The sequence below is a fragment of the Mirounga leonina genome, unplaced genomic scaffold (assembly GCF_011800145.1).
Source record: "Mirounga leonina isolate KUSES-001 unplaced genomic scaffold, KU_Mleo_1.0 Mir_165, whole genome shotgun sequence".
Taxonomy (NCBI): domain Eukaryota; kingdom Metazoa; phylum Chordata; class Mammalia; order Carnivora; family Phocidae; genus Mirounga; species Mirounga leonina.
In genome coordinates this window covers 24,551,769-24,565,656 of record NW_023270415.1, presented here as the reverse complement: position 1 = coordinate 24,565,656, position 13,888 = coordinate 24,551,769, and the positions used below count along the sequence as shown (strand labels likewise).

At 39.1% G+C, this 13,888-nt stretch overlaps 1 protein-coding gene across 5 annotated transcripts in view; it reads left to right on the top strand.

The window, feature by feature from the left end:
* JPH1 (junctophilin 1) overlaps window positions 1-12,399 on the top strand; it is an 81,818-nt gene extending 69,419 nt beyond the window's left edge. Inside the window, exons 4-6 of one of the 5 annotated variants that reach the window (XM_035011374.1) lie at window positions 2,915-3,564; window positions 9,844-9,939; window positions 11,728-12,399. In XM_035011374.1, the coding sequence (XP_034867265.1) occupies window positions 2,915-3,564; window positions 9,844-9,924 (731 nt within the window). In that variant the 3' untranslated portion in view covers window positions 9,925-9,939; window positions 11,728-12,399. Of the gene's footprint in view, window positions 1-2,914; window positions 3,565-9,843; window positions 9,940-10,113 lie in introns of all 5 variants that reach the window. The other 4 variants (XM_035011373.1, XM_035011371.1, XM_035011372.1 and 1 more) reach the window with 4 other exon arrangements.
* The last annotated feature ends 1,489 nt before the right edge of the window (window positions 12,400-13,888 follow it).

Here is a 13,888-nt window from a genome sequence, read left to right as displayed (position 1 = left end):
AGAGTGGACATTCTTATTTCTGATGTTAGAGGAAAAGCTCTTAGTTTTTCACCACTGAATATGATGTTAGCTCTGGGCTTGTCATATGTGGCCTTTATTATGTTGAGGTATGTTCCCTCTAAACTCACTTTGTTGAGAATTTTTATCATGATTAAATGATGAGTTTTGATAAATGCTTTTTATGCATCTATTGAGATGATCATATGATTTTTATACTTCATTTTGTTAATGTAGTGTGTCACATGGCTTGATTTGCAAACATTGAACCGTCCTTTGCATCCCCAAAATAAATCCCAGTTGATCATGGCGAATGATTCATTTCATGTATTGTTAAATGAGGTTTGCTGATATTTTATTGGGAACTTGCACCTGTGTACATCAGAGCTATTGGACTGTAGTTTTTTTTTTTTATAATGTCTCTGGTTTTTGTATGAGGGTAATGCTGGCCTTGTAGAATAAATTTGGAAGCTTTACTTCCTCTTCTGTTTTTTGGAATAATTTGAGGAGACTAGGTATTAACTCTTCTTTAGATGTTTGATAGAATTCACCTGTGAATCCATCTGGTCCTGGACTTCTATTTGTTGGGAGTTTTTGATTACCAATTCAATTTCATTACTAGTAATTGATATGTTCAGATTTTTCTATTTTTTCCTGATTCAGTTTTGGAAGATTGTTTTTAGGAATTTATTCATTTCTTCTAGATTATCCAATTTGTTGGCATATAATTTTTGTAGTAGTCTCTTTTGTATTTCTATGGTGCTGGCTGTTTTCCTTTGTTTCTGATTTTATTTTGCCATTTTTCTTAATGAGTCTGGCTAAATGTCAATTTTGTTTCATTTTTTTCTATTGTGTTTTTACTCTATTATTTCCTTCCTTCTACCAACTTTGAGCTTTTTCTCTTTTTTTCTAGTTCCTGTAGGTATAAGGTTAGATTGAGATTTTTCTTGAGGTACACCTGTATTTGCTGTACATTTCCCTCATAGATGTCCCTTTAGGGCATCCCAAAGATCTAGATCACTGTGTTTTTATTTTTGTTTGTTGAGTAGCATGTTGTTTAGTCTCCACATGTGTTTTTTTCGAGTTTTTTTTTCTTATAATTGATTTCTAGTTTCAAACTGTTGTGGTCAGAAATGATGCATGATAGGATTTCAGTCTTCTTAAATTTATTGAGACTTGTTTTATGGCCTAACATGTGATCTAGCCTAGAGAATGTACCATGTGCACTTGAAAAGAATGTATATTCTGCTGGGTTTGGATGGGATGTTCTGTATATAATCTGTTAAGTCCATCTGGTCTAATGTATCATTCAAAGGCACTGCTCCCTTCTAAAGGGAGAAAATGACAGTAATCTAATAATAGTAGGAGACTTTAACACCCACTTACATCAATTGGTAGATCATCCAGGCAGAAAATAACTATCTGTTAATATTTGCTTTATGTATTTAGGTATTCCAGTGTTGGATGCATAGATCTTTACAGTTAGATTTTTAGATCCTCTTGTTGGATTGATCCCTTTATCATTACGTAAAGCCCTTCGTTGTGTCTTTAAGTCTATTTTGTCTGATATAAGTATTGCTTCCCCAGCTTTTTTATAAGTACATATCTGTCAATAATTTTTTTTTTTTTTTTTTTTTTTTTTTTTAAGATTTTTATTTATTTATTTGAGACAGAGAGAATGAGAGACAGAGAGCATGAGAGGGAGGAGGGTCAGAGGGAGAAGCAGACTCCCTGCCGAGCAGGGAGCCCGATGCGGGACTCGATCCAGGGACTCCAGGATCATGACCTGAGCTGAAGGCAGTCGCTTAACCAACTGAGCCACCCAGGCACCCTGTCAATAATTATTTTAAAAGTAAATGGTCTAAATGCTCCAGTTGAAAGACATAGAATGAAGGAATGGATAGAAAACAAGACCTATCTATATATGCCAACAAGAGACTCACTTCAGACCTAAGGAGAGAGACTGAAAATGAAGGGGTAGGAAAAGATACTCCATGCCAATGAAAACAAAAAAAAGTCCATGTAGCAACACTTATATCAGGGCCCCTTTCTTTAAATGAAAATGTTTCCATTTAGAAAAATAACATGTTTGTTATAAACAATCCTAAAGTATTTAGAAAAAGAAAAAAAAAAATCCAGGGACTAGTGTGTCAAAAGACAACTGCCTTGTCATGACTTTGATGCTTGCAGAAGCTGTTGAAGGACTCCAGGAGGTTTAAATGATATTTTGATGGGGCACCTGGGTGGCTCAAGGAGTTAAGCATCTGCCTTCAGCTCAGGTCCTGGGCTCAAGCCCCACATCAGGCTCCCTGCTCAGTGGGAAGTCTTTTTCTCCCTCTGCCCCTTCCCCCAACTCTCAAATCTTTAAAAAATAAAAATAAAAAATGATCCTTTGATGAAGTAGCATTACAAATGTCATCTGCAGGTTCTATTCTTACTTATACAGTAGATGCTCTGTTAGGTGTTAATTTATTAAGTAATTTAAATATTTTAATCTACTAAACATACAAGAGTCAGCTTGAGTGTGTACTTTGTGTTTTAGTTACTCTGCAAAATTTGAATATGTAGCTTAATTATGGTGTTATCACCAGTGCTCCATCAACATGAATTTCACCTCAGTGTTCGGCAAGCAGGCAGGAATGATGCAATTATTAGGAAGTCAGAACTGTTTAACCTTTACGGCTATCAAAATAGTATAAATAATGGTAAATATTAACTTTTTCTGCAACAAATAATCTTTTCCCCTCAGAAATGAGATGTGCTTATGTTTAATCCAAGCCTTGGCAATATTTTTAAAAGAAAAAAAAAAGGAATGGCTAATCTGACGTAGCAAAAATGCATATAGATAGCCAGAAGGAACAAGCCTTTATGCCTTATCTTTTTTATTACCTTCCTTCTGTTGTCAATTTTTCCCCAGGCCCAGATTATATCAAACAGAGATTTCAGGAAGGTGTAGATGCTAAAGAAAATCCAGAAGAAAAAGTACCAGAAAAGCCACCTACACCAAAGGAATCTCCTCATTTTTATCGCAAAGGCACGACACCCCCCAGGTCTCCTGAAGCAAGTCCCAAACAAAGCCACTCTGCCCAGCCCTCCTCCCCAAAACCCACAAAGAAGCAGAACCCCAGCTCAGGGGCAAGACTCAACCAAGACAAACGGAGTGTGGCTGATGAGCAGGTGACAGCCATCATCAATAAGCCTTTGATGTCAAAGGCTCCCACAAAGGAGGTGGGAGCCATGGTGCCCACGTCCAAGTACTCTGGCCGCCACCACATCCCCAACCCCAGTAATGGGGAACTGCATTCTCAGTACCACGGCTACTATGTGAAACTGAACGCCCCCCAGCACCCCCCAGAAGACGTGGAGGAAGAGGAAGGATCAAGCCCGTCTTCCTCAGCGCTGGTGCACAAGCCAGCACCCAACAAATGGAGTCCCCCTAAATCTGTGACAAAACCAGTTGCCAAAGAAAGCAAAGCTGAGCCAAAAGCTAAGAAGTCTGAACTTGCTATACCAAAGAATCCAGCAAGCAACGATTCATGCCCTTCTTTGGAAAAAGAAGCCAATTCAGTAAGTTGTGCACGATGTGTTTTTTTGCTTCCTTTTGGTTCCTTCAGGTAGCAGCGTAGGGTGACTTGCATCTTGATGACAGCTTGTCTGGCAAAAGTCCTGACGAGCATAGGACTACGTAGGATAGAGCTTAGCACATTTGTAGCCTGAGACAGCAAAGAGCTCTTGGGGCAGAAATTTGTTCCTGTCCCCTCAGTCACCCATCTTAAATATCATTCAGGTAGCCAGCTTGTTACTGAATCATGTGTTAGCAAGCCTTTCCCCACACTTCTTGGTAAATTTTGTGGTAGCTTAGTTTGAGCTGCTATGACAAAAATGCCATAAACTGGGTGGCTTAAACAACAAAATTTCTTCTTTCTTCTAATTCTGGAGGCTGGGAGTCCCAAGATCAAGGTGCCACAGACTTGATGTCTGGTAAGAACCCAATTCCTGGTTCATAGGCCTTCTTGCTGTACCCTCCCAGGGCTGAGAGAAACAGCACGCTCTCTCATGTCTCCTACAAGGGCACTAATCCCCTCATGAGGGCTCCACCCTCATGACCCAGGGCCCCCCTCCAAATACCATCACACTGGGGATTAGGGTTTCAACATATGAATTTTGGAGGAGCACATGTAGCTAACTCTCTGATTGATTGCCTAGAAAGGAATCATGGGCACTGACAAGGGCCGGGTCCTCTCACAGCCCTAGCTGGGAAAAGAGTTCCACCACCAGTTGCTAGGTTCTTAGCCATGCTCTTGAGCCTCACAAAAGACATAAAGGAATGGATAGAAAACAAGACTTATTTATGTCTGTGTGCCTAGAAGAGACTCACTTCAGACCCAAAAAGACAGACTAAAAGTGAAGGAGAAGGAAAAGATAGATACTCCAGTCAGCATCTTTAGACAAAAGAACATTTTTTGTAGCTATTGTGAATTATTCTCCTAAATAGTTTGGATTTTACTCAATTAGGCTTTGCCACTAGAACATTTTCTTTTCAACTGTTTAAAATTACTTTGGTCTTCTAACTTCTCAGTATAAGTGCTTCTAAAAGTTTAGTTTTCTGGTAAATGCTAGTTTTATTTTCAATTAGTCTTGAGCATTTAAGGGTTTTAATTAGTCAACCAGAACGCTATTTGTTATTGATAAGTGTCATTTGATGAGCATGTAGAGATTTGAATAACATATGGAATTAATACTTTATCAAATTCTATAGAATTTATAAAATCCTGAAGCTAAGTAATTATTCATAAAAAATTGACCAACTGATCTGTTGACCTAGTCACATGTTTTTGGAACAGAGGTGTTGCATGTTAAATGCAGCTTAGGGAAGAAGCCACAGCTGACCCAATATTTACTAATTTCTGAGACATTTGCATAAAGGTGCAGATTAAGAGAGTTGTATTATATTCTTGTTGACCAACTTAAACTGAACAGACAAAAGAAAAAAACAGGTTTGAACAGTAACAACGTTAAACAATTGAAATGCATCTTTTTTTATTAACTTACATTTGCTGTTTCTTAGGTTTATTTTGCTAACATTTACAAACACTGGTTCTCATCTTTTTTATCATCTACGTCTAAATTAATCAGATTAACTACGTTAACTTCCTGAGAGTCATCCTCCATGGGAATAAATGGTTTTTAAGACAAACGAAGTCGATTAGTTTGCCTGATTTACAAGGGTGAAATTCAAACAATGCAAGGCCATATAGTTTCTACCTTGCGGTATCCAGTAGTGGGGTTCAGTTGACCTCTAGAACTGCCTAAGAGGAAGTGAATGGCCCAGTGTCCTACACACAGTCTGTGAAATGTTACTACTGTGTGATAAATTCACAGCCTCCTTATTTAGGAAAAGTATCTTTTTTACTTACGTGCAGAACCATCTGATTCTTGGAGGTAGCCAAGCATCCTGCAGCCTGGTAGGCTGGTCTCTAGGGCTCCCTTCCACATCCCAGGAGAAAGGAGGCCTAGCCCTCTGCAGCCTCTGTGCATGACAGGAACTGGAAGTCAAGATTGCCTTGGCACCGGGGCGCCTGAGTGGCTCAGATGGTTAAGCGTCTGCCTTTGGCTCAGGTCATGATCCCAGGGTCCTGGGATCGAGTCCCGCATCGGGCTCTCTGTTCTTTGGGAGCCTGCTTCTCCCTCTGCCTCTCTCTCTCTCTGTCTCTCATGAATAAATAAATAAAATCTTTAAAAAAAAAAAATCCACTGACCTTAAATGAGGCTTTATTAAAAAAAAAAAAAGATTGCCTTGGCACCTTCATGTGAAGATTTTAACAGTTAACCTTCTTTTCCTGATCATAACACAAAACTGCCTTTCACACTCCTGACGACTGTTTTCTTGACAGTTTAGAAGTGATAAAATCATCATGAAGGTAGCTAATGAACCACCTTTAAAACTAAGGAGTACTGCGTACAATTTTGAGATAGACACTGTGTAAGTTAGAGGTTTATAAATAACTTGAAAACTCAAAGGAATATTCACAACGAAGCACACACTGGAGGGAAAAACCAGACTGAAGTGGTGTTCGTTGTGGGCAACCGAGACATCTAGTATGAGTCAGAATCGTCATTTTTCGGGTTGTTGAATACACTGGGATCTGGAATTTTAGTCACCAGCTTATTGACTGAGACAGGATACGCTGGTGGCTAAGGCTGTGGACTCTGGTGCCAGACTTCCTAGGTTCAAATCCCAGTTGTGTTGCTTCTCAGTTGTGTGACCTTGGGCAAGTTTCCTACCTGCTCTGTGAGTTGTTTTCCTCATCTCTACCTATATCATGGGGCTGTTTTGAAGGTTAAATGAGTTAGTACTTACACAGCTCTTAGCACAGTGCATAGCACATGGTAAGTGCTCAAAAAGCAGTGGCCATTATTGTCCCAATACTGTAGTCGTTGAAGCATAAAATAGTTCATAAATAAATATTCCAATAGATTTTGACCCATCCTCAGGACCACCCTGGATAGCCATCTCCTAGAAAAACAGAAAACCTTCTGAGACACAGGCTAATACTTAGCAAATTTAACTACTTGATATAAGCAGTAAGAGATGGGGGGCTATGCCACGGATAACTCTATAACCTTCTTGAGAAACGTTGGACTCCTGTGGGCCATGGTTGCATACAGACTGATATTCCATGGAAACACATTCTGTGCGGTACCCACCTCTTTGTAGGATTTTGCAGCATGGGTAGGATCCAGTAGAGACATCATTACAGCCTGATCATCAAACAGACTAGCAAGGAGTCTTCTAATTCGCAATCTTGACTCCTTCTGAGAACTGCCTGCACTTTTTCTCAGCCATTACTCTCTTCCAGTTCTATTTGGAAATTAAGGCATCCCTGTCACGTCAATTTTGAACCAAGTACACACACACTAAAACCCTACAAACAGTAAATACATATAAACTTGCCTATTTATACTAAATTTTTTTTCTTTTCATGTTTTTAGAGAAATTTTAGATTTAACAGACTATAGTAACTCTTCAGAAGATTCCTCAGTTTTAAATGAGTAATAGTCTTTTGAAGAAAAGATACATTTCTTGAGTTAGAACTTCATATTTCCATATTTCCCCACACTTTATTTTCTAACTGCCTAAAAGTTCTTCCAATCCAGATTTGCACTTTGCCCTGCTACAACTCCTTTTATTACACCTGTCTCAGTCAGTCTTGAAAAGCAAGACTGATTTTTTTTTTCATTTTGCTATTTTAAGCTACAACTGGCTACCACAGTCATGTTTATGAGACTTCATCTTAAAGCTTTCCACCCTGTGTCCAGCCTAGGTACCTGAAGAACACTGAGGTCACGTCTTGAGATCTGCCTATTAAACATAGCATCCCAGAACTTATTTGCCACCTGATTGCTGTTTGAATTTTTTATTGCTGCCTTACCCTCATCTGCACTGAATCATCTTTTAAAAAAGCTTTATAAATGGAGTTGTACAGTTGGATAAATATATATACATGTCTATCTATATATTTATATATAAATATGTACATGTATACATATATATATATCTCCATCCAGAAATGCTAATGAATTCAAAAAGTTAGATAAACTCATAGAACCTTGTAAGGATTTATGAAATGGGAGTTAAAAGTCCAGACACAGCTTAGACTTTTGAAGTTAGATTCACTGAAGGCACTTTCTCTGTTTTTCCACTTTTCCTTGGTCCACTATAAGACACTAAACTCTACATTGTGTTGTTCTGACCTCATATACTTTTCCTCATCTTTAATATCACTGTCTTCAGGAATTATGAATTAAATCCACTGGCCCAAAAGAGTTACATGAATCCAAACTTAATATATTCATGAGCAAAATCTAATCAAAGTTTGTGATAGTAATAGCATTCCTTAATCTCCATGCTGAGTTATGTTGAAAGATTTCAATTATTTTCTGAGTTATGTTTCCTACACTAGACATTTTAAGTTAATCATTATTGAAGAGTTACATAGATTTGAACCCTCCTAGTACCTTAGAATACAACTATTCTAAAAAGAACAATTGGTCCTATCAAGATTTGATTGGTTTTCTGCTACCACGAAATCAGTGGATATAGATGAAAATGCCATTTTCAAGAACTTGATTAGAAATTATTATTTTTAAACTAAGGCCTATAGCTATACAGGGATATAGGGGGAAAAAAACAGCTCTGAAGTAGACAAAGTTTAATTTTAGTTTTGTAATTTGCTTAAACTGGATGAGTAACCTTGGGCAAGACTTACCTTCTCGGAGCTCTGTAACTTGTAATCACCTGTGAAGAAAAAATCATATACCCAACAATACTTATTATTAGCCCACTGCCTGGCATATAAAGACCTGCAATAAATGTGCTTTTTCCTCCCCTTTACTTGGGGTTTAGGAACTAGGGTTTTTCTTCTTCCTAGTAGTCCCCATCTCAAGGATACCCATTTTTACTTCCTTTTCTCCCCCACTCTGATTTTACTAATCACCTTGTTCTTCATTTAAGGCAGTGAATTAATAAGGTCAACAACCACATCCACAACACCTGGAAAAGTACCAGAAGATAGCAGGTGTTCATAATGAAAACCCGGATGAATTGGGTGACCCATATGTGCCGGGTGCACGGTGGTGAACAAAGCACAGCTCCCACCACCATGGAACTCAGTCTAGGGCAAAGACGGAGATTAACAAGAAGTGACAAAGTGCGAAGTGTTATGAGAAACGAAAACCAGGGCACTCTGACCCCTGCCAGGGAGGTTGTGGCCCCAGCTGGGGAGGAGACCTCCTATAAGGATGTGACCCAAGCTCTATATCTTGCAATATGAGCACTGGACCAATTGCAATTCCAGTCTTTCTTACCTCCCCGCCCCCCCTCCAAAAATCACACCAGTACCACATTTGAGGACTCTGTTATCCTGTTTCAATGTAGCCTCATTCAGTATTCAAATCTAGTACAACTGTTTCCTCATCTGTAAAATAACAATTAAAATATCCCACCCACCTCATAAGGCCAGCTTAGAACACAGTTAATATTAAAAAATTAGACACTATTTTAATAGTAAATACCAAGATCAGGTCTCTGTAATAAAGATGGTCAAGCATGAGCAGCTCTTGAACAATGGGTCAATAAGGTTGGCTTTTTAAACAAGTAAAGAAAGTTTGGGTACCTTGGCTAGCTGGTATTTATTACAGCCGTATTTATCAAAACAGGATTCTGCAGTTTAATAGAACTTGATTTCTGAAACGTGGTGGCTGTGAGCAAAGAAGTGAAGAATTAAGACCTGTAAGATCATTTCTGCAAGTGTTTAACTTCCCGCTTGCAATTTTTACTTTAAGGATGGCGTGGTATCCAAAACTCTGACCAGGAAAAGCAAGAGTCCTAAATTTTTCCTGAGAGGTCTCAGGACCCCTAAAGACTTTAGTCTGACTTTCTAATTGCCTTCATGAGGAAATAATTCATCTAAATTACACCTTAACAAAAAGTGCGTATCCACTCTCCATTAGTCCCTCACCCCATTATGGCGAACTCTCACCCAGACTGCTGTTGTCAGATGTTCTGAGGTGAATGAACTGGATTGTCAGTCATTTTTTTTTTTTTTTAGATTTAATCAGGACTGGATTCATTTCATAGTGAAAGTGCGGAGACGGCTGCACCTAAATACGGCATTGCTATTTTTAGTTTATACCTTTTGGAGCTGCTGTCATTCACTGCAACGGGGTTGAGGTTTTTATTTATGTATTTATTTGTTTTGGGGGGGTAATTGATTTTATGAGCTTGCTTACATGTGGATATTAACATGGAAACATTATGCTTGTTTTGTTCTGTTTCATTTCCAGGGCCCTAATTCAGTCATGATTGTCCTCGTCATGCTGTTGAATATCGGGTTGGCCATTCTTTTTGTTCACTTTCTAACTTGACTGGAATTAGGAAAGGTAAGCATAGCCTTAATTTCTATATAAAATCACCATCTATAACATTCTTTTCCCATTATTTCAATTTACTTTTTTTTTTAAAACAACTGCATATTGTCCTTCACTTTAATTTTGGCTGTGCCTGAATGTGATTCGACATAGTTACTTAATGCTGTAACTGTTTTGACCCTTCAGTGAAGTTATGACAACTAGCGGTGTTAGCCCGCAGTTCTCTGCCGTGGCATCATCAGCCCCTTAAATGGCACGCCCCAGTCAGACTCAGACTCAGGGAAGGAGGCTTGGAATTAGGCTGGGATCGCGAAAGAGATGAAACTTGGAAAATTCAGCCAGAGGACCTGTTCGGTCCCCCTGGGAATGCTTGGTGGCCTTGGGGTCCTCTGGGAGCTGAAGCAAGCAGCCGTGTTGGAGAGCAAAACTTAATAATCGTTCTCTCTTAAAATCTGCTGAAGCAGCCCCCATCCGGCGAAGTTCTTGGCATTGGCTACTCCATCTGTCCTAGCAGAGTGTGACTAAACTGGAAATGTATGGAGCTGCACTTTTTTTTTTTTTTCCTGATGGAAGTCAACAGCTGCCTTACTATTTTACCATCTGACGTTTTTAGTAGGGAGCTGGGAAAACAAACGACTGCCCGAAGAATGCGGTCGGAGGATTGTGTTGCTGCGGCCATGGTTCCAACACTCACTCCTATCTCATTAGAAGAAATAGGTAGCGGCATCACTCACCAGTCTTACGCCATGACCTGCTGCTTTAACATCTCCTGGAATGTTCTGGGAGAGAACGTTTCGTTTGCTTGGGCACGCCTCTGTTCCTTCTTGCTGTTTATTGAAGTAGGATGTATAGCCCTCTACAATGTGTGGTCCTGGCTGGAGGAAACACACTTGTTGCATCTCAAGGAAGAGAAACAACAACATTCTAGAGAAGATGTGTTCGTTGCGATAGCAATACATCATTTTTTTTTTCATGCCGTTTGGTCTTCCTAAACCTGTAACGGGCTGTTTAAAATTTAGCAGTGATGAAGGCATTATACCTTCCTAAGAAATAATTTTAAATAGTTTTAATTATGCCCTTAGGAGGTGCTAAATTTTAAAAGCTGAAAGACAACAGAATTCTAAGAAGTGTAGTCAAAACGTTGCATGGATTGCAGTAATCAGTGTTTAAAGGATTCAGTTTCATTGCTGACGTACTTTACAACCAAATAAAATCTTGTCAGTGACTATGTTAATTCCCATGAAAGTTAAGCAAGATGCTATTAATAACTGCTCTGGTCTTTTTTTTTTTTTTTCTTCCAACTTAAATTTTTGTTGAATACATTCAGGTAGAGCGTAAAGCTTTGTTAAACCTCTGCTTCTCAATTTTACGCCTTTACGTGTGTTTCAAAGTCCTTTCGTAATTTTATTTCACATTTTAAAGGCTTAGACGTTTTTATTTAAATATTTGTCTTTTGCAGTCCTTTGTTATTCTGACATCTGATTTTTTTTTTTTTTTTGCTGTTTTATAATTCATCCTTTATTACTCAGAAGCATGCTTATTACTTAGAGACACTACGTGGTCTTTATAAAGATAATTATTTAAAAAGAAATCAGGGGAGGAAAGGTATCTTAAATCTCTCTAAGACATTACATTGTGGAGAAGGAGCTAGCTATTCCTAAATATTTTCATGAGATCTGCATGGTTTAATCAGATTCTTGCTACCTTTTCAATGCAGAAGAGACCACTCACGTGTTAGCACAGGTGTGGACTGAATGCTTTGTCACCTGCAGGGTAGTAACCCAGTGATGTTTTTTGCAGAAGTGCAATATGTTGAGACTCCTGGGTGTGACCAATATGGAATAAAGAAGAAAGCAGAAAGAGAGCAAATGAAAATTACAACTTGTATATTTATTTATTTTTTACATTTTGCTTTGACTTTTAAATTTAGGAAGTACGTTTTTAGCCAAGAAACGTTTAAGCTCCTGTGTCAGTCTCCGTACTCTCACTGCGCCTTCCTAACCCCATAGCTCTTGATGCTGGGAAAGCGGATTTTTTTTAAAAAAATAAAATATTTAATCTTACTAAGTGTTTATTTAAAACGTGTAATGCTTTGGAAATAATGGGTAACAGATAACTAAAGGATATGTTTATAAAGTGAGCATGTTTCCATTTATAAATATATGTATGATTTATAAGCTTTTTTAAAAACAAAGCTCAAATTGTTGGTATTTTTCTAAAACGTGCACAGCTGTATTTTACATGAAAGGCTCTTTCTAATGGGTTGTTATACTGTGCTCTACATTTTGGACAAGCACATGAAGTCTGCCAATGTACTTAATAAAACATGACCTTGTTTATTTAAAGTTTCTTGCTGTGAAAAAGAACTCCCTACCTGTGGGTTCCTTTATTTATAATCCTCGAAACCAAAATGTATAATGTACAGTTTTCACAACTGTATCCGCTCTAATAAAAAGAGAAAGTTGGTTATTACGTGTGTTTCCTTTGTGAGTCAATTACTGTCTTGAGTTATGTGGAATTTGGGGGTTGGTGGGTTGTATTAAGAGAAAGATCTGCTGACAAACTGACAAAAATGGGGTACAAAATGCTCAAAGCAGCCACGGGGGAGAAGGTAGTTGCACCATTATTTCTTTCTACGTTTCTTTCATCCTGGGCTTTCCAACCAATTTTGTAAAATAAGATTCATTTTCCTGCTTAGTGCCTTCATTAATTGGATTAGTTCCTTAGCCAGGGTTTTAAGTCTGCCCCTGTTGTTAAGGAAAACTCAAAGTTGGAGTAAATCCCTCTCCTGCACGGGTACTTTTCAAGAAATTAAAGTTTTTGGACAATTGTGCCTCAAATAAGTTAATATGTTGCTACAGCCCCTTTCGGGAAGCTTAGGCACACTGTGCATAATAAACTTGCCGCCACTAGAATTTCCAGCCCCTGGGCTCCCTTTGAAGCCATTGGGTACGGGCCCAGGCCGCCCTGACACCTAGCAAGCTCCCTATGAGGGACGGTGAAAGGCCCGCCTCCAAAACAGCTTCCCAGGGAGCCGCCATGGTGCTTTCACATCCCCAAACGAGCCACTCCTGCTGAAGGCTAAGGTCTTGGAGACCCCTGTATAAAGAACGCATCAAGTTAGCACCTCTAAGTAGTCAAAGATGGAACAGCTTAAGGGATTCATCTCCCAGTACAATCTAAAAGAATGGAACACAGACTCTTCTGGAGCGGGTGGGAAAAAGCACAGGGTGCTAGAAAGATTATCGATTCCAGTTTCAGGTCCAAACCACAAGTTTTGATGGCTGAAGCCAAAGCTGGGGTAAAGACTTTGTGGTTGGGAAATCTGGAAAATACTCTATGTGCCCTTTTAATGCAATAACTGTTCCAGGAACTATGGTAAGCAGGCTCCCCAGGCATACACTCGATGCGACCCGCAGCCCTCCTCCCGTGCTCTGTAAACTTGCGTAGCCTCGTCTTTCCAACCCAGTATGTGGCTGCCCACGGGGCTTATTCGGTCAGCACGGCATAACCAACGGCTCATCAGGCTGGGTTTGATTAGCCTGGGTTTGGGAACTGTCTACGTCCAGCATTTCCTTCTGCCCCCAAAAGTACTGACAAGTACTTCAGTGTTCTGTACTTGCCCCGATAGGAATCTCATGTATGGGAGTAGGAGGAAATAGCAAAATATACAGAATAAAATAAATAGTCCTGAATGCAGTGAATATGGATAAAATTCTCGGCTACGGTCGTGACTGATTACGGATTTTTCTCTAGTCTGTGCCCTGGTTTCCTCATCTCTAAAATGGGTGTAACCAGAGCACTGACCTCACAGTGTGGTTGTGAAGGTGAAATGAGGTCATTTCTGTTAAGTGCTCAGTACAGTGCCTGGCTCATAGTAACTGTTGTGTTAGCTTTTGCCAGTTGGAGGAATGAGGAAAAAAAAATGTTAATTTCTGTAAGTGTCTCAAACACATTAAAA